The 21,839-nt window shown below is 41.4% G+C and overlaps 3 protein-coding genes across 10 annotated transcripts; all 3 read right to left on the bottom strand.

The window, feature by feature from the left end:
• Positions 1-578: 578 nt before the first annotated feature.
• Positions 579-12,042, bottom strand: LOC124218915 (cytochrome P450 4C1-like). Of its 7 annotated transcripts, none has more exons than XM_046625841.2 (13): positions 11,980-12,042; positions 11,041-11,320; positions 5,979-6,085; positions 5,821-5,911; positions 4,676-4,861; positions 4,508-4,577; positions 4,181-4,307; positions 2,729-2,807; positions 2,404-2,519; positions 2,178-2,246; positions 1,871-2,060; positions 1,582-1,761; positions 579-1,333 (listed from the first exon to the last, which is right to left on the bottom strand). In XM_046625841.2, the coding sequence occupies exons 2-13, from the start codon at positions 11,216-11,218 to the stop codon at positions 1,128-1,130; spliced, it is 1,599 nt and encodes a 532-aa protein (XP_046481797.1). In that variant the 5' UTR covers positions 11,219-11,320; positions 11,980-12,042; the 3' UTR covers positions 579-1,127. The 7 variants fall into 7 exon arrangements, with proteins under 7 accessions (XP_046481797.1, XP_046481796.1, XP_046481800.1 ...); XM_046625840.2 differs by having other exon boundaries at positions 11,041-11,219; XM_046625844.2 differs by having other exon boundaries at positions 11,852-11,981.
• LOC124218919 (uncharacterized) lies at positions 6,478-10,896 on the bottom strand. Its single transcript, XM_046625850.2, has 3 exons — positions 10,578-10,896; positions 9,381-10,275; positions 6,478-7,563 (listed from the first exon to the last, which is right to left on the bottom strand). The coding sequence occupies exons 1-2, from the start codon at positions 10,768-10,770 to the stop codon at positions 9,386-9,388; spliced, it is 1,083 nt and encodes a 360-aa protein (XP_046481806.2). The 5' UTR covers positions 10,771-10,896; the 3' UTR covers positions 6,478-7,563; positions 9,381-9,385.
• Positions 12,043-13,869: 1,827 nt separating the features above from the next.
• Positions 13,870-20,441, bottom strand: LOC124218913 (cytochrome P450 4C1-like). Of its 2 annotated transcripts, none has more exons than XM_046625834.1 (13): positions 20,371-20,441; positions 19,431-19,609; positions 19,233-19,339; positions 19,075-19,165; positions 17,904-18,089; positions 17,736-17,805; positions 17,410-17,536; positions 15,959-16,037; positions 15,634-15,749; positions 15,408-15,476; positions 15,101-15,290; positions 14,812-14,991; positions 13,870-14,563 (listed from the first exon to the last, which is right to left on the bottom strand). In XM_046625834.1, exons 2-13 carry the CDS (start codon positions 19,606-19,608, stop codon positions 14,358-14,360), a joined length of 1,599 nt encoding a protein of 532 aa, XP_046481790.1. In that variant the 5' UTR covers position 19,609; positions 20,371-20,441; the 3' UTR covers positions 13,870-14,357. The 2 variants fall into 2 exon arrangements, with proteins under 2 accessions (XP_046481790.1, XP_046481791.1); XM_046625835.2 differs by having other exon boundaries at positions 15,634-15,737.
• Positions 20,442-21,839: the final 1,398 nt, after the last annotated feature.

Raw genomic sequence — 21,839 nt, 5'->3', positions numbered from 1 at the left:
TTTCTTGATTCTTAGTGCAACGTGGTCCGCAGATCATAGCAGAGTATCATTTTCTTTGACTCGTGGTCAAGTGTCTGGTTATTCCGAGCCATAATTCGCCGTGACGCCGCGTCACCTGAAGCGACTTGTATCTTTTTCGACAGACGTAAAACAGGCTCAAGGACCAATGTTGAGAATCAAAGTTTGAGTATTCGACGTCAGCTTTGAGCTGAAATGTTCTTAAAGAAGTAGCTATACTATTATGCGGAGTGAAAATGATTTTTGTCAAGTCGAGACTCAATCTCATCCCTCAACAATGGGACGAGAATTCGGAGAGAAATCCGATTTTCCAAAGTGAAATGTGAAACGCGCTACTATAAAAGCGGCTGCGGCCGAGGCTCCGTTCTGCGATAGAAAGCCGTCGAGAAGATCAGCTTCTACGGTGAAGAAAATACGACTATTTGTTCTGTTAGGAGGAGAAGTCATGAGATAAAAACAGTCATATTCAACAAAAAACTGTGGTCTGATGTTTGGCCAAACCCAAGGGAATTTAGGTTTTATCATTTCACCGAATGGTCATTATAGGAAAATTAAACATAGTTTTGCAGCATTTACTCTTATAATGGAAATGATTTGGATTCACAGAATATATTTTGAATATAAAGAAATATTGTGCCGACAGTTGCGATTATACAATTTATATGGATTATTATGTCTAGTTGATGAATTAGATTCAGTTAATAATATGATTAGAAGAAATTTGTTCACTCAAAATCAATGAACTTCGATAACCATTCTTTTTTGATTGTTTTCTTTTTACTTTTTGGTACGCTTTGAGTTGCTCAACACTGTACTTTCAATTCAGCAGTTTGAATTGAGTAATATCACTATAAAATGCAAATCTTATACCCTTAAGCCACAAGTATCATGAATTCTACGGTAATGTTGCCTTGAATATCTATGTGCTGTTGGGTGTCAAATAATTGAAAAATATGAGAGAGTTGAGAGAAATGACGAAAATTGTGTGCGAAAATTCTTGAAAAAACAGAACGTTTCTCGGATAATATTGAAAACAAGAATAAGTAAATAACAACAAATAAGTTGATAAAACAAAACAAAGTAGAATCACTACCCTTTAGTGGAAAGGATTATTCGCAGGCAATGTTGCTTTTCCAAGAGGCATGCTGTTTTGCGCGTCTCTTAATCCGTACAGTGTCAGGTTCAACAGATTTCAGTAAAAAATCAATTCTTAGCCGCACATCTTCGACCGGTACCACTTTATCCTTAGATAAAACATATTTTCGGAGAATCATTGTGGTCATTGTCTTCATTAACATCATAGCGTACTTGGCTCCTTAAATGAAAAAGAACTCGTTCAATTATTGACGGTTATTTCATTTGGTGCATCTCGTAATCCCGTTCTAAACTATGAAAAACAAAACCAAACCATCTCGATGTATTCGATTCAATATTCATTACATTTCGAACATTTTGTCGCTGAAATATAAATTGCATATGAAAAAGAATAAAGATCCTGGAAAATCTCGATGAATCGTGAAAACAGTAATTAAAAATCATTGTCAACTTCGCAATATTCCTTACCGAGACAATTTCTTCGACCACCACTGAACGGCAAGTAGGAGTACGGTTCTTGTTTTGCAAACCGTTCAGGTAAGAATCTGTCTGGATCAAATTTTAGAGGGTCGGGCCAGTACTTCTCACTTCTGTGAACTCCCATAACGTTAATAGTAACCGAACTCCCTTTTGGCAAAGTACACTGACCTACGGAATGAGTAATCGTTTGAGGAATCATACATCGCTTCATGTCACGGCTATTACTCAGAGACATCCAATGTCAAACGAATGAATTAGTTGACCAAAGCTGACAAACCTAAATCCAGATCCTCCGTTGCCTTCCGGAAGGTCGTGGGTCCAACGACAAACAGGCGCATAGTTTCTTTGATCGCTCTCTCCATGTACGCCATTCTCGCCAAGACCTCCATCGTGATGTGCAACTCCTCACTGTCGTCGTTTAATACATGTTCTCCAAAGATGTCGCACAATTCCTGGTACACTTTTTCCTGCCCGATTATAAGAAAAGCGACTAATTGTAAGCAAAGCCTTCTAAGAGGTGCACCACACACAATGCTTGTTTCCGTAAGATCACTACGTAACGTATGGTTGAATAACACACACACCTGAATGTCTTGATGGGATGCCAGCATCAACAAAAAGTAGTTCATCGTCATGGCCGTTGTATCGTTGCCCTAAGAGAGTACAATTGTGCATTCGTGTTTCCAATTGCGAGTTAACAATGGTGTATATTGTATCTACTGTTCCGTTCTCAATGACTCACAAAACTGACAAGTATGACAATTATTTGAAGCTACGCCGTAATAACAGTATCAAGTGTGTTAGACTTACGGCTGCGATCATAGTATCAACATGATCCCGGACGTCTTTATCCGTTAACGTTTTGTTGTCGTCGGACAGTCTGAAGAGATTCTCTATCAGTATCTGAGGTCCAGCTGTGGAATCATCTGATACATGAATGATTAGGTAATTGAAAAAAAGACAGCTACCACACCTAACTCATGCACAAATGGCCCCGGAAATCTACAATTATTCGGGTTTTCGTATGCATTTCATCAGAAGTGTAAAGCAGAAGGCCTCAAGTACAACTCACTCCTACGAAACAAAAACTCTATCGTGGCACTTTACGACTGCATCCGGATTCTGTAATACTTGCCATCTGCATCTCGTTCTTCATCGGCTGATACTCGTTGATCACCATGCCGGACGATTTTTGCCTTCTTCTGTCGTATCACCTAAAATTAAACAATACAAGGTGGTAACTTGTACGGAGCTTATCCGAACTATTTAGACGTACGTATCAATTCAGATATCTATCGATTAAAGAGCAAGTTCAGATACCGAGTATTCATGCGTGTTCTAGGTAACAACGTACAATTGCCCCAATATGCTTGTCATGTGTAACGAGCAACGCGTCATCATGGCTGCCTGTTACAAACGACTCCCTCAACCCTGAACGAGAACCCAATTACGCTAGGGAATCCGTGGTAACGATTAAAAACAAACTAAAAATGTACTCTATGACATGCACTCTATGTATCGCTGTCGCCCCGCGAAAATCCGTAGTTATCGCCGCATCGGGAAGACACCGCGACGCGAATTCCGAAAACGGAAAAGCGACGAATTCATCAGCCAACAAGCGTTTCGCGACAGCGAGCGACGATCGGTGCGTCACGCTGGAATCTGAGAATTTTAAGATCCAACAGCCAATAAGAATCATGCAATACCGCGAATACTATCGCCTGAATTTCAAACTTTTGGATCAACATAGCGTAGCTCTTCGCTTGAGTCTGAACGAAAGCTCGGATCGAATAGTGAAAAATAAAAGTGGGACAGACCAGTATTCCAAAAGTTGCCTAATTTGTGAGACGCGAGAAATCTCCGACAACGGAATTGTCGCTTATTCAATTTCCAGTGATCGAATTCCGAGAGACACGAAGTAACGGCGTGTCGAAGAACGGTTAGCCATCTTCAAGTTTGCGTGCTAAAAACTGCACGTGAGAGACGCTTGCCATTATCTGTGCTTGGTGGCCGTTGTCTGAGTTTCGCAACAAAGCGTCAAGTCAATTTCGTCATTGTAGCTATCGTCGCGAGTCGCCGAAATATCACGCGCGGGATGAGTGCTTTGCAACTTCTTCGAGATTGTCAAGCGCGGCAAAAGCCCGCGTAAAACGTCACCGTAGACGTCATGAATCGTTACACTTACCGAAGAATGTCATATTTCTATTTGATCTATGAACCTACCATTCGAATCAGCTCAAACACTATGTTTGCCGGCAAGTTGTGACACAAAGTTGAATGTAAAGATGTTCAATACCAGACCGGAATGTGCGCAAATAATGTTGAATGCAAATCCACCGTCAAGTTTGATCATCACTTAAATCGTACTTTTGAACCATATCAAATACGCTACTTAATAAGCCAAAGACGTGAATTTTGGGTGAATGATTGGTTCGTGCCCTAGATTGAAGTTGCCCGTGGTGTAATCTTGTCTAATTTCCAGTTGAAGTACCGTGCTAAGAATCCGGTCTATAGGATACTTTTTGTCCACAAACAGACACAACCAATGCCTGCCATGATTGTATTAATAAAGGTGTCTCGCACTTACTTCGTCAGTCAAGTCGTGCATATACTTGATGTATTTTGTCTGATCCTTGCCAAGTTGCGTACAGTAGAAAATAAAGTCCGGGTACAACCAAGGGCTAACGGCTCGTTTGGCGAAACCAGCCAACACCCTGTGAAGACAGAATCATTACACAATCCGAGGGTTTACATTATTGACATTAGCAAAATATGAATCCATAATTCAGGTAGAATTGTGAAAACAGCGTCGTGTTTCGAATGTTGCCATCAGGTTTCGAGTTTTTGCAATGTAGGTCTAACTAGGCGAGAGCTTGATGTGTTCAGCATGTAAAAGGCTCTTCAATTGACTTACTTCTGAATCGCTTCGTCGTACCAACATTCTTCGCTCTCCTGTGCTTTCAAATTTATGCCCATGGCCGTCACTGTGACACGTAAAATAGATATGAACTAGCCTTGGGTCAGAAAAAATGTAAAATTCACATAAGTATAATTGATTTTTTTCAAATGACAGCCGACCTACCGCAAATTGTGTCCAATGAACACAGAGAAACGTATCGGCATAATTCAAATTCTGGTCCGTCCAAGTGCCGCTCCATCTTATTGGCCATTATCACTGACTGAGTGACAAATGTTTTGACAAAACCTTTGAGAGCCACGGAATTGAAGGACGGCTGCATCAGCTTCCGGTGCACTTCCCATTTTGAGGCTGTAATGAAAAAATTCTCGAGTATTCGGCAACAATTTCAGACATCAAACGCGGACCCGTCTTCCAAGAGATGCATATCCATAGAGAGACATGGCCATATGATTTTGATTATGATTTTTGTAACGTTGGTAATAACAATGTATTCATAATTGAAATTCAAAGTTGAAACGATTTCGTCTAGATGACAAAGACTTTCTTGAATCAGATATAACTTGATTAGCTTCGGTTGCTCCGTTCACCTCTCATTACGTTATGTTTTTCACTGATTACAGATCTCGTACATCCTCAATCTCCCAGACCTGGCAAGCAAGCAAATTCAACACGATGATGATGCCGACGGTTGAGATGTTGAAAGAAATGAACTGATAAACGTGATTATCGTCGCCACATTATATCGACGTAGAAACACCGACGATTCGCGTCAGCAATTATGGTGATTATTATCACGATTTTGCCTCGCATAAGGTGCACTATAGTAGCAGTATGAAATGAAGTGAAATGTGCTGGGAAAATTGGTATGATAATGTAAAAAGACGTGCATCTTCATTTACGCATGTGAATCTTACAGCCAGATCACTCCCAGGTTCCAAGTTACCACTATTCACCACAATTCGATTTCGGTTGTCCACAATAAAAGTCTTCTATTCGAGTCGACGTAATATTCATAAGTTCATAAAGCGATTCCGCAAAACAATGATAAGATTTTTCGTCACAGATTTTTGAAACCGCACACTTTCCATGCTCAACGAACTTCACTGGGACATGAGGACCATGAGTAATATTCACGTCAATCCGTTTGCTTGAGATATGAATCGACTTGTGAAGAATCTTGACTATACGTGACAAATTACACTCCGATGTATTGAACATGATTTAAAATTTGGTGAGATTTAGGCAATCCTTTCCTGACTCCGATATCTCATATGAAATTAGATAACAAAGTGACAATCTTCACCTACCAGGAGCGGTGATTAATCCGTCCCCCATCCAAGGTCGCCCGAATTCGTAGAAGTAGTTTTTCTCAATGGTCTTCGGACTGAGGAGTATCTCCTGAAATGACGAATTAACTCAGATCTCAAAATTTCATCCGTTTTCGATTATCATCAGACTACTTTACCTTTATATGTTTAGGGAAAGTTGTGAAGTACGTTGAATTGTGACCAAACGAAAGTTGAAACGTTGTAGGATAATTTTTCCCCAGTTCAATAACCCTGTTGAACATAGCTGCAATTGCATATTTGACAGAGCCTCAGTATAATTAATCGATTAAACGAGCCCGCCGAAGGCGGGCGAAGTTCGATCGCAATTATATGAAGCGTCTCGTTCGAAGATGATTTTACTTGTAGTAACGTCAGTTGCGGCAAATGTCACAGTTTTCAGAGTTTTTTTTTTTTTTTTTTTTGTGTGTGTGTGTGGTCACCCCTGACTACCCTCATATGTTTTAGAGATGAAATAAAAAAGTTTTCAAGGTATAGCTCTCATGACGATGATCCGGGGTATATGAGAATTTTGGTGTCTCTTGCGGGGTAAGGTGGGAGGATCATCTTCGAACGAGACGCTTCATATAATTGCGATCGAACTTCGCCCGCCTTCGGCGGGCTCGTTTGATCGATTAATTATATTACGCGTCTCGTTCTCGATGATTTTACTTGTAGACATTTAGCGCTGTCGTGATAGCTATTCCTTATTTTTTATTTTTGTAAGATGGTCGATACAAAGTGATTTGTTTCAGTTTGAATTGGCTTATTGTAGAATCTCGCGAAAACTTGCAAGCGTTCCGACCATCCTGCCGTTCTTCTGATTGTCCCTACATCCACGCCCTTACGTAGAGCCGCTGAAACGGCCGCGTGTCGTGTACTGTAGGCTGTGAATTGTTCTGTATTCACGCCGGCCCTTTTTAGTAAATTTTTGATCCAGTGTCCGATGGTCTGTGCCGATGCATCGTAGTGAGGCTTTTTTGTGGCGATTAACAGGTTCTTGTTGAGCGCTCCTCTCAAGTCCCTTGTATGCTCCAAATACTCTATAATCGCGGTGGCTGCACATAGTTTCGGCCTGTCTTTGAAAAGGGGGAGGAAAAATTCTGGTTGACTTTTGCCTGGCCTTGATGTTTTTATGATGTCGGGAATCTTAATAGTGATTCCCGCTGTGCTTATTACTATATTTTCTGTTTTTATTAAGGCTAATGTTTGTAGCCTATGCGCCGTAACCAAAGCCAGCAAGGTTGCGATTTTTTCTGTGTTTTCCTTGAGCGAAAGATTTTGCATTGCCGGCATTTTCTCGATGTAGTTGAGGACTGGTGCTACATCCCATGTAGTGTCGTAGCGAGGCTTTGCGGGTTTCTTCCTACAAACTCCTCGGAGAAAACGGGAGATCAGTTCACTTTTGCCGATTTCGTGTGATGAAATTAATGCAATCGCCGATCTGTCGGAACACAGTGTCCCATAACCCGCTCCTTCGTGATATCTTTTCGTAAGAAATTGTATTACTTGTATACTGCCCGCCTGGTACATGTCGACTCCGTTATTTTTACTAAATTCTCTCCATCGCCGTAAAGAGCTTTGATATTGTTTCATTGTTGAAGGAGCTATCGAGCTCATCATAACCTCCACAGCCCGGGCATCTAGTCCTCTTTTCTGAAAAGCTTTCCGGATATGTTCGCTGCCTCCAGCGACAGCCTCGCAGCTAGAGGATGAGTCTTCTTCCTGCAAGGAGATAACAGCATTCCGATTTTAGGAGGAAGGATTAATGAGTCCAAGACTTGTAATTCTACGAATAGCGGATACCACGCTTGAGATGGCCAGTGTGGTACAATTATAGTGCATTCGGCTTTTTCTATGATGATTTTTCGTAGGGTTTTTAAGACGAGAGAGAAAGGAGGGAAGGCATAGAGTCCTTCTTTGTCACTCCAGGGAATGGTAAATGCGTCGACTGTTTCTGTGTTCGGCTGTGGGAATCTAGAGCAGAATCTTTCACATTTTTTGTTTGATGCAAACAAATCGATCGAGAAGGGCCCGAATTTTGATTCTATTTTTGAGAAGAATTTATTCGAAATCTCCCACTCTGTGTCTATATTTTTAATTCTTGAGGCTCTGTCTGCCTCTACGTTTTCTCCCGACGGTATGTATGATGCAAACACCCAAATTTGTCTCGACTCACACCATTCCCAAATGTTCCTAGCTAGCTCGCTCAGGTGGGGTAATTGTATCCCCCTCGCTCTATTGATATAAGATACAGCGGTCGTGTTATCGATACGGAGCAGTATTTCACAGTCCGACAGATTTGAAGCAAAACATTGCAATACATGCAAAACATAGCTCGCTGCCAGAAGCTCGAGGTAGTTTATACTATATTTTTCATGACTTTTTTCCCAAAAATCGTGCGTACTTCTGTTCTCACTGTGGGCACCCCAACCCGTCGGCGAGGCGTCTGAGCTAATCTCTAGGGCGAATTTTTTCGTTCTGATCTTACTGAAGCCCTTGCTAACATTCGTTTTCCACCACACTAAATCTTCCCGAACTCTTTCGTTAATTGTTACTTTCCCTTCGTAATCGATATCGCTTGCTATCAGGGCTAAGAATTTTTTTCTCTCTAGTCTTTTACAATACGTTAAACTATACGCTACTGCCGGGGTTGCGGCGTTGAGTGTACCGAGGAGACTTGCTAATTCGCGAATTTTGTGTGTGGTCTTTTCCATAAAAGGTTTGAGCATTTTGCAAATTTTTTCTTTCTTTTCCTGTGGTAATTCCAGTCTATATTCTACTGAGTCAATAATCAAACCAAGAAATCCGCAGCGCTGGGTTGGAACTAGTGTACTTTTTTTCTCGTTAATAATAAAACCGAGCCGCTCTAAACAAGTCTTTGTTTTTGCAATGTCTTTCATACAATTTTCATATGACTGATTAATCAGTAGAATATCGTCAATATATATGACAGAAAGTATGCCTTGATTTCTTAGTTGACTGAAAACCGATCTCATAATCTTTGTGAACGTAAATGGGCTCGTATTCAGACCGAATGGGAGACATTTAAATTGAAACAATTTTCCTTGGAAGGAAAATCTTAGGAATTTTCTGTGCGGTTCATAAAGAGGTATTTGATAGTACGCGTCCTTCAAATCTATTTTTGCCATAAAATCATGCTTCGATAGTAAGTTTTGTGCAGTTCGGATGTCCTCCATTTTGAAATGGGGCGCTTCTATAAACTTGTTCAGACTTTTCAGATTAATTATGAATCTGTTTGACCCGTCCGGCTTGGGCACGTGGAAATACGACGAAAGAAACTGCTCTTCGCAACTTCCGCACTCTTCTATTGCCTCTGTATAGAGTAATTCATCTATGCTACTTTTCAAGAGCTTCTCCTCATATGCTGACCTAGGCGGTTCTTTGGGAGGAATTGTTTGAGTCGGGTGAAACCTAAAGGGGATTCTGTATCCTGTAACGCATTGCAGGGTAAATTTATCTGTCGTGATATCTTCCCATTTTTTGGTGAAGAGTTTTAGACGGCCCGCTTTGATCCTTACCGATTTTATTTCCTCCTCGTTTGTGACGATGTTCGTGACGACGGTCGGGGCTGCGGTCTTCCCGTGTACGGTTTCTGCTTGAACTTCATTGATGGTCGTTTTTGAGTTCCCCCCACCTGACGATAGTTCGCAGGTGGGTGCTTCCAGTTTCCCTGGGTCCTTGTTTTATTCTTGTCCGATGGTTTTTCCGCCGATTTGAGATCGGCGCACGCTCTTTCAACGGTTTTTGCCTCCTTTAACCGCTCAGCGAATTTTTCGCCATACAGCCATACATCCGATTTTGCTGCGTCGATTATCGGTTTCATTGACTTGTTTAGCATTGGCGTGATAAAGGACTTTCTCGCCACCGTTTGCTGGTGATGCACGTCGGTGAATAGTTTTCCTGCATCACAGAGGTACTCGAGGAGCAATTGCTCGTCAACCCCGTCTTCCGGTGGGTTAAGAATCATGGAGATCGCTCCCCCAATGGCAGAAATACCCGAGCCTACACAGTTTTGCGTGTACTCGAAATGTTGGTCACGTTTTTTCCCTATATCCGTCATCGTGGTAACGATTTCTGGATTTATCATTGGAGCCTCCGTGTGCAGTTCTGCTTTTCTCGGATATTTTTCAAGAGTCTTTCTCTTGGTTTCCTCTGGATACCCATCTTCCATCCATTTTTTCCACCTTGTCTGTAAGTCTGCGTCGAACGCAATCTTGATTTCTTTTGAGGCTGTCGGGTCTTCGCCCAGCAGGTCCAGAAAATTTTCTTTCCTTGCAGCTCGTTCGCGAATCTCGAGCTCATCGATCTCCCCTTCCTCGGATACCTTGTTGGTTTCATGCGAGAGGTTTTGCTCTTTGGGAGTTTCGGTGGCACTTTCCGTCATATTTTCATTCTCCCCGTCCTTCTGTTTATCTGTTGAGAAAAAAAGGGAGGGGGCGGTAGAAATAACCTATTGGTTCGTCATTGTCTCATTGACGCTGACAGGGCGATATATCCTCTTGTTGAAGATTACGTAATTTTTTACCGTCATTTTCTCGGAAATTCGTGTGGAATTAATCGAGATGTGCTACCTAAACCTCTAAAGTTCGTGTGGAACTTGTCGAGGTTTGTTCGGTCTTACTGAGAGAAATTTTCTCCATGCCGATGTTCGAAAGAAAAAAGAGATAGCAAGCAACGGGGGAGGGGTGGGGGTGATGAACCTGTATAATTCTTACCTGGGAGGGAATCTTGGTCATTTTTTTGTTTTGGCAGCGTAGGTTCACGCGTTGCCATGCTCCGCGTCAACTCGACAACAAGGCTAGTGAGGTTATCCAATTGCGCTTGCATATTTCGAAACCTCGTATCCTCACTCCTCCTCCTTTCATTAGATCTCGACCTCGACCTTTTTCTTTTCTTTTCTTTCGGCATATTTGCGTCCTCGGGATTCTTGTTATTTGTTTATAATTTGGATTTCTTCGTACTCTTACTCGTTGTTCGTGTCGCACAACAAAACGATATGAGGGTAGTCAGGGGTGACCACACACACACACAAAAAAAACAAAAAAACTCTGAAAACTGTGAAATTTGCCTCAACTGACGTTACTACAAGTAACATCATCGAGAACGAGACGCGTAATATAATGTTATTTGTTACTCGAGATTGGACAGCCAATTCGACAGCAAAAGGATTTTACTCACCTTCAGTGTCGCCAATGAAGAGATACGCATGACCTAGGAAAGGCAGACTTGGAAGTTCCTCAGCATTAGACGGGAAATCGGAGAGCAATACAATTTTCAACACCTTGAGTGCGACGTTGATTATCCGGTACAACACGATGCATGCCACCGAAAGCGTGGCTACCGTCAAAAGGTCCATCCTGCGATTCAGTGAAAACCCGAAACACGGCTCTTTTCATTTTTCCCTGAGATGAAAGGACCCCGCCGAATCCTTACGGGAATTGGCTCCCCGTTTTATTGGCTGGATTTCATTTAAAGTTCTTTTTGACACAAGTCCCAAAAATCAGTAATTTCCGAGATACAGGCTTCGGAAGAAAGGTGCCCAGACGGTTTTGATGTCTACGGCTTCCGTGAGTTGCATGAATTCCAAAGCTTCAAGGAGACTTGAAATGAAACAAATCACTCAAAAAACTTGACGGTTGATTCTCAAATATAGGCAGGAAGTTATGATTGATTCCATTAATAAACTCGTTGGTTGACCGGAAGGAGATGCAACGTCAGATTTCGCGTGAAGAGCGAGACCCTCCGATTGTTGCGAAAATCGACTTGTCCTGTTCTTCACGCCTCTGCGGAGTCTCTACGAATCGGCTGTGCAGTTTTTGAATAATGCATTCGATTTCAAATCCCCCTTGAAGCTTTGTAATTCGTAAAGATCGTCTAATCCGTAGACATCGAAAAGTCCATTAACCCCTCCTTCCGAAGCCTATACCTCGGAAACTACTGATTTTTGGTACTTGTGTGCGTGCGAACTTTTGATCGGGAAGATATGTACTATAATATACTGAAAATCCAACTAAGCCGAGCTGGAGTCAATTTCCATAAGGATTCTGCGGGATCCTTTCATTGAAATCGGCCTGTCGTATCGCAACACCTGTCTTTGTTAGTCTTCACTTAACTCACGTTTCTGTCGGGTAATATTACAAGGCAGATAAGATTCCTGTCTCCGCTCTGATTGAACTGATCTCTAGAACCTGAAGTCAGACTCGCCGTTTATATACAGAGGGGGAACAGCGCATCACATATTACCCCCAGATTGATCATTTTCCCCACTTTCCACTCAAGGCCAGTAATTACTTACCGCTTAAAGAGAATCAGTGACTGGGACACCTGAATTTACTCGAAGCCTTTCGAATATCCGATTTGCCTTTAAAATCAGAGGTACAGCCATCAGATTGCTAATTTTCGTTCGATCCTTGTGCGTCAGAATTTCGTTATCGCGGTATTCGGAGTCAGTTGACACTAATGCAGTCACGAATATCCCGTCAGCGGTAACAAATTGATATCCCTCAAGACAAGAAATTTATTAAGGGTTACGTAATTACAGCGTATTGAATCATCTTGCATATCGGAAGCATCGGCAGACTTCCAAGATCTTGTTCAATCGCTATGTATGTACGTCGTATAGAAAATATCGGCACGTATTATCGCAACTCAGCTGACAATACGGAAGGAAATAAACCACTTTATGACTTTAGGTAATAGAATCTTTTTTCTACAATTTGTCAAATCAACCAACTGGATTCGTTGACTATTGTACACCCAGCACGGTTGTAACAAATCATCGTGTGATGCTGTCACAACGCAGTGACAATTGAAACTGCGATCATCCTCAAGTCCCGGTAAAATGTGCCGGCATTCGAAGCGACGAATGTCAAAATAGTCGCTGCAACTGTTAACGTATGCATTGTCAATTTGGTGGAACATGATTTCAAATCAATAAAAGAAGGAAAGCTCCGTGGTCATGATGGGGGGGGGGGGGGGGGGGGGCGGAACTCCGCGCACCTGAACAAAAGTACTCTGTGAACAATTGAAAAAAAAAGTAACGAGAGAATAAAATAAGTCAAATAAAAACATGTTATATGGAACGGAAGTACATTTCATTGGATATAATTCATAAGCTCATCGGCAGCCGCGAGTGATTTCGAAGGGATGAGGTCATCACTGTCTACACTTTGATGTTCCGCAATGATTATTTAGAATCGCGGAAATAACTAAGCTAATGCAATGCCTCTGTGACGTGAAATGCGAAGACACACGAGCGGTAATTTTATCGTGCGATGCGCGTCAGGATAATGTTGAATTTATTTGAATTTGAAATCATTCATTTGAATTATTTGTTTCACGTTAAATCACGCATTTTGAATGCTGTCCCAGTGGAATATATGCGTTTTTCGGAGTCTCCTAATTCTTAGTGCAACATGGTCCGCAGATCATAGCAGAGTATCATTTTCTTTGACTCGTGGTGTCAAGTGTCTGATTATTCCGAGCCATAATTCGCCGTGACGCCGCGTCACCTGAAGCGACTTGTATCTTTTTCGACAGACGTAAAATAGGCTTAAGGACCAATTTTGAGAATCAAAGTTTGAGTATTCGACGTCGGCTTTGAGCTAAAATGTCCTTGAAAAAGTAGCTATACTATTATGCGGAGAGAAAATGATTTTTGTCAAGTCGAGACTCAATCTCATCCCTCAACAATCGGACGAGAATTCGGAGAGAAATCCGATTTTCCAAAGTGAAATGTGAAACGCGCCACTATGAAAGCGGCTGCGGCCGAGGCTCCGTTCTGCGATAGGAAGCCGTCGAGAAGATCAGCTTCTACGGTGAAGAAAATACGACTATTTGTTCTGTTAGAAGGAGAAGTCATGAGATAAAAACAGTCATATTCAACAAAAAACTGTCGTCTGATGTTTGGCCAAACCCAAGGGAATTTAGGTTTTGGCATTTCACCGAATGGTCATTATAGGAAAATTAAATATAGTTTTGCATCATTTACTTTTACAATGGAAATGATTTGGATTTACAGAATATATTTTGAATATGAAGAAATATTGTGCCGGCAGTTGCGATTATACAATTTATATGGATTATTATGTCTAGTTGATGAATTAGATTCAGTTAATAATATAATTAGAAGAAATTTGTTCATTCAAAATCAATAAACTTCGATAACCATTCTTTTTTGATTGTTTTCTTTTTACTTTTTGGTACGCTTTGAGTTGCTCAACACTATACTTTCAATTCAGCAGTTTGAATTGAGTAATATCACTATGAAATGCAAATCTTATACCCTTAAGGCACAAGTATCATGAATTCTACGGTAATGTTGCCCTGAATATCTATGTGCTGTTGGGTGACAAATAATTGAAAAATATAAGAGAGAAAATTCTTGAAAAAACAGAACGTTTCTCGGATAATATTGAAAACAAGAACAAGTAAATAACAACAAATAAGTTGATAAAACAAAACAAAGTAGAATCACTACCCTTTAGTGGAAAGGATTATTCGCAGGCAATGTTGCTTTTCCAAGAGGCATGCTGTTTTGCGCGTCTCTTAATCCGTACAGTGTCAGGTTCAACAGATTTCAGTAAAAAATCAATTCTTAGCCGCACATCTTCGACCGGTACCACTTTATCCTTAGATAAAACATATTTTCGGAGAATCATTGTGGTCATTGTCTTCATAAACATCATAGCGTACTTGGCTCCTTAAATGAAAAAGAACTCGGTCAATTATTGAAGGTTATTTCATTTGGTGCATCTCGTAATCCCGTTCTAAACTACGAAAAACAAAACCAAACCATCTCGATGTATTCGATTAAATATTCATTACATTTCGAACATTTTGTCGCTGAAATATACATTGCATATGAAAAAGAATAAAGATCCTGGAAAATCTCGATAAATCGTGAAAACAGTAATTGAAAATCATTGTCAACTTCGCAATATTCCTTACCGAGACAATTTCTTCGACCACCACTGAACGGCAAGTAGGAGTACGGTTCTTGTTTTGCAAACCGTTCAGGTAAGAATCTGTCTGGATCAAATTTTAGAGGGTCGGGCCAGTACTTCTCACTTCTGTGAACTCCCATAACGTTAATAATAACCGAACTCCCTTTTGGCAAAGTACACTGACCTACGGAATGAGTAATCGTTTGAGGAATCATACATCACTTCATGTCACGGCTATTACTCAGAGACATCCAATGTCAAACGAATGAATTAGTTGACCAAAGCTGACAAACCTAAATCCAGATCCTCCGTTGCCTTCCGGAAGGTCGTGGGTCCAACGACAAACAGGCGCATAGTTTCTTTGATCGCTCTCTCCATGTACGCCATTCTCGCCAAGACGTCCATCGTGATGTGCAACTCTTCACTGTCGTCGTTTAATACATGTTCTCCGAAGATGTCGCACAATTCCTGGTACACTTTTTCCTGCCCGATTATAAGAAAAGCGATTAATTGTAAGTAGAGCCTTGTAAGAGGTGCACCACACACAATGCTTGTTTCCGTAAGATCACTACGTAACGTATGGTTGAATAACAAACACACCTGAATGTCTTGATGGGATGCTAGCATCAAAAACACGTAGTTCATCGTGATGGCCGTTGTATCGCTGCCCTAAGAGAGTACAATTGCGCATTCGTGTTTCCAATTGCAAGTTAACAATGGTGTATTTTGTATCTACTGTTCCGTTCTCAATGACTCACAAAACTGACAAGTATGAGAATTATTTGAAGCTACACCGTAATAACAGTATCAAGTGTGTTAGACTTACAGCTGCGATCATCGTATCAACATGATCCCGGACGTCTTTATCCGTTAACGTTTGGTTGTCGTTGAATAGTCTGAAGAGATTTTCTATCAGTATCTGAGGTCCAGCTGTGGAATCATCTGTTACATGAATGATTAGGTAATTAAAAAAAAGACAGCTACCACACCTAACTCATGCACAAATGGCCCCGGAAATCTACAATTATTCGGGTTTCCGTATGCATTTCATCAAAAGTGTAAAGCAGAAGACCTCAAGTACAACTCACTCCTACGAAACAAAAACTCTATCGTGGCACTTTACGACTGCATCCGGATTCTGTAATACTTGCCATCTGCATCTCGTTCTTCATCGGCTGATACTCGTTGATCACCACGCCGGACGATTTCTGCCTTCTTCTGTCGTATCACCTGAAATTAAACAATACAAGGTGGTAACTTGTACGGAGCTCATTCCAAATATTTTAGACGTACGTATCAATTAAGATATCTATCGATTAAAGAGCAAGTTCAGATACCGAGTATTCATGCGTGTTCTAGGTAACAACGTACAACTGCCCCGATATGCGTGTGTGTAACGAGCAACGCGTCATCACGGCTGCCTGTTACAAAGGACTCCCCCAACCCTGAACGGGAACCCAATTACGCTAGGGAATCCGTGGTAACGATTAAAAACAAACTAAAAATGTACTCTATGACATGTACTCTATGTATCGCTGTCGCCCCGCGAAAATCCGTAGTTATCGCCGCATCGGGAAGACACCGCGACGCGAATTCCGAAAACGGAAAAGCGACGAATTCATCAGCCAACAAGCGTTTCGCGACAGCGAGCGACGATCGGTGCGTCACGCTGGAATCTGAGAATTTTAAGATCCAACAGCCAATAAGAATCATGCAATACCACGAATAATATCGCCTGAATTTCAAACTTTTGGATCAACATAGCGTAGCTCTTCGCTTGAGTCTGAACGAAAGCTCGGATCGAATAGTGAAAAATAAAAGTGGAACAGACCAGTATTCCAAAAGTTGCCTAATTTGTGAGACGCGAGAAATCTCCGACAACGGAATTGTCGCTTATTCAATTTCCAGTGATCGAATTCCGAGAGACACGAAGTAACGGCGTGTCGAAGAACGGTTAGCCATCTTCAAGTTTGCGTGCTAAAAACTGCACGTCAGAGACGCTTGCCATTATCTGTGCTTGGTGGCCGTTGTCTGAGTTTCGCAACAAAGCGTCAAGTCAATTTCGTCGTTGTAGCTATCGTCGCGAGTCGCCGAAATATCACGCGCGGGATGAGTGCTTTGCAACTTCTTCGAGATTGTCAAGCGCGGCAAAAGCCCGCGTGAAAAAGTCACCGTAGACGTCATGAATCGTTACACTTACCGAAGAATGTCATATTTCTATTTGGTCTATGAACCTACCATTCGAATCAGCTCAAACACTATGTTTGCCGGCAAGATGTGACACAAAGTTGAATGTAAAGATGTTCAATACCAGACCGGATTGTGCGCAAGTAATGTTGAATCCAAATCCACCGTCAAGTTTGATCATCACTTAAATCGTACTTTTGAACCACATCAAATACGCTACTTAATAAGCCAAAGACATGAATTTTGGGTGAATGATTGGTTCGTGCCCTAGATTGAAGTTGCCTGTGATGTAATATTGTCTAATTTTCAGTTGAAGTACCGTGCTAAGAATCCGGTCTATAGGATACTTTTTGTCCACAAACCGACACAACCAATGCCTGCCATGATTGTATTAATAAAGGTGTCTCGCACTTACTTCGTCAGTCAAGTCGTGCATATACTTGATGTATTTTTTCTGATCCTTGCCAAGTTGCGTACAGTAGAAAATAAAGTCCGGGTACAACCAAGGGCTAACGGCTCGTTTGGCGCAACCAGCCATCACCCTGTGAAGCCAGAATCATTACACAATCCGAGGGTTTACATTATTGACATTAGCAAAATATGAATCCATAATTCAGGTAGAATTGTGAAAACAGCGTCGTGTTTCGAATGTTGCCATCAGGTTTCGAGTTTTGCAATGTAGGTCTAACTAGGCGAGAGCTTGATGTGTTCAGCATGTAAAAGGCGCTTCAATTGACTTACTTCTGAATCGCTTCGTCGTACCGACATTCCTCGCTCTCCTGTGCTTTCAAATTTATGCCCATGGCCGTCACTGTGACACGTAAAATAGATATGAACTAGCCTTGGGTCAGAAAAAATGTAAAATTCACATAAGTATAGTTGATTTTTTTCAAATGACAGCCGACCTACCGCAAATTGTGTCCAATGAACACAGAGAAACGTATCGGCATATTTTGAATTCTGGTCCGTCCAAGTGCCGCTCCATCTTATTGGCCAGTATCACTGACTGAGTGACAAATGTTTTGACGAAAGATTTGAGAGCCACGGAATTGAAGGACGGCTGCATCAGCTTCCGGTGCACTTCCCATTTTGAGGCTGTAATGAAAAAATTCTCGAGTATTCGGCAACAATTTCAGACATCAAACGCGGACCCGTCTTCCAAGAGATGCATATCCATAGAGGGACATGGCCATATGATTTTGGTTATGATTTTTGTAACGTTGGTAATAACAATGTATTCATAATTGAAATTCACAGTTGAAACGATTTCGTCTAGATGACAAAGACTTTCTTGAATCAGATTCAACTTGATTAGCTTCAATTGCCCCGTTTAACTCTCTTTACGATGTTTTCGATCGCACACGTTTGTCACCTGATTCTACGTCCCATTCATCCTCGATCTTCCAGTCATGGCAGCAAAACGAATTTACCATGATGACGATGCCGATGATTGAGATGTTGAGATGTTGAGAGAAATGATCTGATAAACGTGATTATAATCGTAACAACGCATTGACGCAGAAACACTGATGATTTACGTCAGTAATCATGGTGATTATTATCACGATTTTGCAACAGATGAGGTCTACCAGTACCGTTACGAAATAGGGTGAAATGTGCTGGAAAAATTTGTATGAAAGTACAAGGAGACACGCATTGTCATTTAGGTATGTGAAGCGAAGCGTGCAGCCGGATCGGTAATAAGTTCGAAGTTACTACTGTTCACTAGAATTTAATTTAGGTTATTCGCAACAAAAGTTTTTTGCTCGAGCCAACGTATGATCTATAAATTCAGAAAGCAATTCGAGAAACCGGAGGTGAGATTTCGCGTCACTCGTTTTTGATATCGCACACTTTGTTAGCTCGACGAACTTCACTGGAACATGAGGACCATGAGTAAGAATCATGTCATTCCGTTTGCTTGAGATATGAATCGACTTGTGAAGAATCTTGACTATACGTGACAAATTTCACTCCGATATATTGAACATGATTTAAAATTTCGTGAGATTTAGGCAATCCTTTCCTGACTCCGATATCTCGCATAAAATTAGATAACAAAGTGACAATCTTCACCTACCAGGAGCGGTGATTAATCCGTCCCCCATCCAAGGTCGCCCGAATTCGTAGAAGTAGTTTTTCTCAATGGTCTTCGGACTGAGGAGTATCTCCTGAAATGACGAATTAACTCAGATCTCAAAATTTCATTCGTTTTCGATTATCATCAGACTACTTTACCTTTATATGTTTAGGGAAAGTTGTGAAGTACGTTGAATTGTGACCAAATGAAAGTTGAAACGTTGTAGGATAAATTTTCCCCAGTTCAATAACCCTGTTGAACATAGCTGCAATTGCATATTTGACAGAGCCTCAGTATAATGTCATTCGTTACTCAAGATTGGACAGCCAATTCGACAGCAAAAAGATTTTGCTCACCTTCAGTGTCACCAATGAAGAGATACGCATGACCTACGAAAGGCAGACTTGGAAGTTCCTCAGCATTAGACGGGAAATCGGAGAGCAATACAATTTTCAACACCTTGAATGCGACGTTGATTATCCGGTACAACACGATGCATGCCACCGAAAGCGTGGCTACCGTCAAAAGGTCCATCCTGCGATTCAGTGAAAACCCGAAACACGACTCTTTTCATTTTTCCCTGAGATGAAAGGACCCCGCCGAATCCTTACGGGAATTGGCTCCCCGTTTCATTGGCTGGATTTCATTTAAAGTTCTTTTTGACACAAGTCCCAAAAATCAGTAATTTCCGAGATACAGGCTTCGGAAGAAAGGTGCCCAGACGGTTTTGATGTCTACGGCTTCCGTGAGTTTCATGAATTCCAAAGCTTCAAGGAGACTTGAAATGAAACAAATCACTCAAAAAACTTGACGGTTGATTCTCAAAGATAGGCAGGAAGTTATGATTGATTCCATTAATAAACTCGTTGGTTGACTGGAAGGAGACGCAACGTCAGATTTCGCGTGAAGAGCGAGACCCTCCGATTGTTGCAAAAATCGACTTGTCCTGTTCTTCACGCCTGTGCGGAGTCTCTACGGATCGGCTGTGCAGTTTTTGAATAATGCATTCGATTTCAAATCCCCCTTGAAGCTTTGTAATTCGTAAAGATCGTCTAATCCGTAGACATCGAAAAGTCCATTAACCCCTCCTTCCGAACCCTATACCTCGAAAACTACTGAGTTTTTGATACTTGTGTGCGTGCGAACTTTTGATCGGGAAGATATGTACTATAATATACTGAAAATCCAACTAAGCCGAGCGGGAGTCAATTTCCATAAGGATTCTGCGGGATCCTTTCATTGAAATCGGCCTGTCGTATCGCAACACCTGTCTTTGTTAGTCTTCACTAAACTCACGTTTCTGTCGGGTAATATTACAAGGCAGATAAGATTCCTGTCTCCGCTCTGATTGAACTGATCTCTAGAACCTGAAGTCAGACTCGCCGTTTATATACAGAGGGGGAACAGCGCATCACATATTACCCCCAGATTGATCATTTTCCCCACTTTCCACTCAAGGCCAGTAATTACTTACCGCTTAAAGAGAATCAGTGACTGGGACACCTGAATTTACTCGAAGCCTTTCGAATATCCGATTTGCCTTTGAAATCAAAGGTACAGCCATCAGATTGCTAATTTTCGTTCGATCCTTGTGCGTCAGAATTTCGTTATCGCGGTATTCGGAGTCAGTTGACACTAATGCAGTCACGAATATCCCGTCAGCGGTAACAAATTGATATCCCTCAAGACAAGAAATTTATTAAGGGTTACGTAATTACAGCGTATTGAATCATCTTGCATATCGGAAGCATCGGCAGACTTCCAAGATCTTGTTCAATCGCTATGTATGTACGTCGTATAGAAAATATCGGCACGTATTATCGCAACTCAGCTGACAATACGGAAGGAAATAAACCACTTTATGACTTTAGGTAATAGAATCTTTTTTCTACAATTTGTCAAATCAACCAACTGGATTCGTTGACTATTGTACACCCAGCACGGTTGTAACAAATCATCGTGTGATGCTGTCACAACGCAGTGACAATTGAAACTGCGATCATCCTCAAGTCCCGGTAAAATGTGCCGGCATTCGAAGCGACGAATGTCAAAATAGTCGCTGCAACTGTTAACGTATGCATTGTCAATTTGGTGGAACATGATTTCAAATCAATAAAAGAAGGAAAGCTCCGTGGTCATGATGGGGGGGGGGGGGGGGGGGGGCGGAACTCCGCGCACCTGAACAAAAGTACTCTGTGAACAATTGAAAAAAAAAGTAACGAGAGAATAAAATAAGTCAAATAAAAACATGTTATATGGAACGGAAGTACATTTCATTGGATATAATTCATAAGCTCATCGGCAGCCGCGAGTGATTTCGAAGGGATGAGGTCATCACTGTCTACACTTTGATGTTCCGCAATGATTATTTAGAATCGCGGAAATAACTAAGCTAATGCAATGCCTCTGTGACGTGAAATGCGAAGACACACGAGCGGTAATTTTATCGTGCGATGCGCGTCAGGATAATGTTGAATTTATTTGAATTTGAAATCATTCATTTGAATTATTTGTTTCACGTTAAATCACGCATTTTGAATGCTGTCCCAGTGGAATATATGCGTTTTTCGGAGTCTCCTAATTCTTAGTGCAACATGGTCCGCAGATCATAGCAGAGTATCATTTTCTTTGACTCGTGGTGTCAAGTGTCTGATTATTCCGAGCCATAATTCGCCGTGACGCCGCGTCACCTGAAGCGACTTGTATCTTTTTCGACAGACGTAAAATAGGCTTAAGGACCAATTTTGAGAATCAAAGTTTGAGTA

Source organism: Neodiprion pinetum, chromosome 5 (assembly GCF_021155775.2).
Source record: "Neodiprion pinetum isolate iyNeoPine1 chromosome 5, iyNeoPine1.2, whole genome shotgun sequence".
Classification (NCBI taxonomy): domain Eukaryota; kingdom Metazoa; phylum Arthropoda; class Insecta; order Hymenoptera; family Diprionidae; genus Neodiprion; species Neodiprion pinetum.
The sequence above is the reverse complement of the archived record's forward strand: the minus strand, read 5'-3'. Positions and strand labels throughout refer to the sequence as shown.

Excerpts from the sequence above, each read along its gene's own strand:
- LOC124218919 (XM_046625850.2), bottom strand. The coding sequence starts at position 10,770 with ATGCCGAAAGAAAAGAAAAGAAAAAGGTCGAGGTCGAGATCTAATGAA. Across the intron at positions 10,276-10,577 it reads TGACCAAGATTCCCTCCCAG|ATAAACAGAAGGACGGGGAG; the intron begins GTAAGAATTATA and ends TTTTCTCAACAG.
- LOC124218915 (XM_046625841.2), bottom strand. The coding sequence starts at position 11,218 with ATGGACCTTTTGACGGTAGCCACGCTTTCGGTGGCATGCATCGTGTTG. Across the intron at positions 4,578-4,675 it reads TTCATTGGACACAATTTGCG|TGACGGCCATGGGCATAAAT; the intron begins GTAGGTCGGCTG and ends TACGTGTCACAG. Across the intron at positions 2,808-4,180 it reads TGCACGACTTGACTGACGAA|GTGATACGACAGAAGAAGGC; the intron begins GTAAGTGCGAGA and ends GTTTAATTTTAG.
- LOC124218913 (XM_046625834.1), bottom strand. The coding sequence starts at position 19,608 with ATGGACCTTTTGACGGTAGCCACGCTTTCGGTGGCATGCATCGTGTTG. Across the intron at positions 18,090-19,074 it reads CGGATTAATCACCGCTCCTG|CCTCAAAATGGGAAGTGCAC; the intron begins GTAGGTGAAGAT and ends TTTTCATTACAG. Across the intron at positions 14,992-15,100 it reads AACGGAGGATCTGGATTTAG|GTCAGTGTACTTTGCCAAAA; the intron begins GTTTGTCAGCTT and ends CTCATTCCGTAG.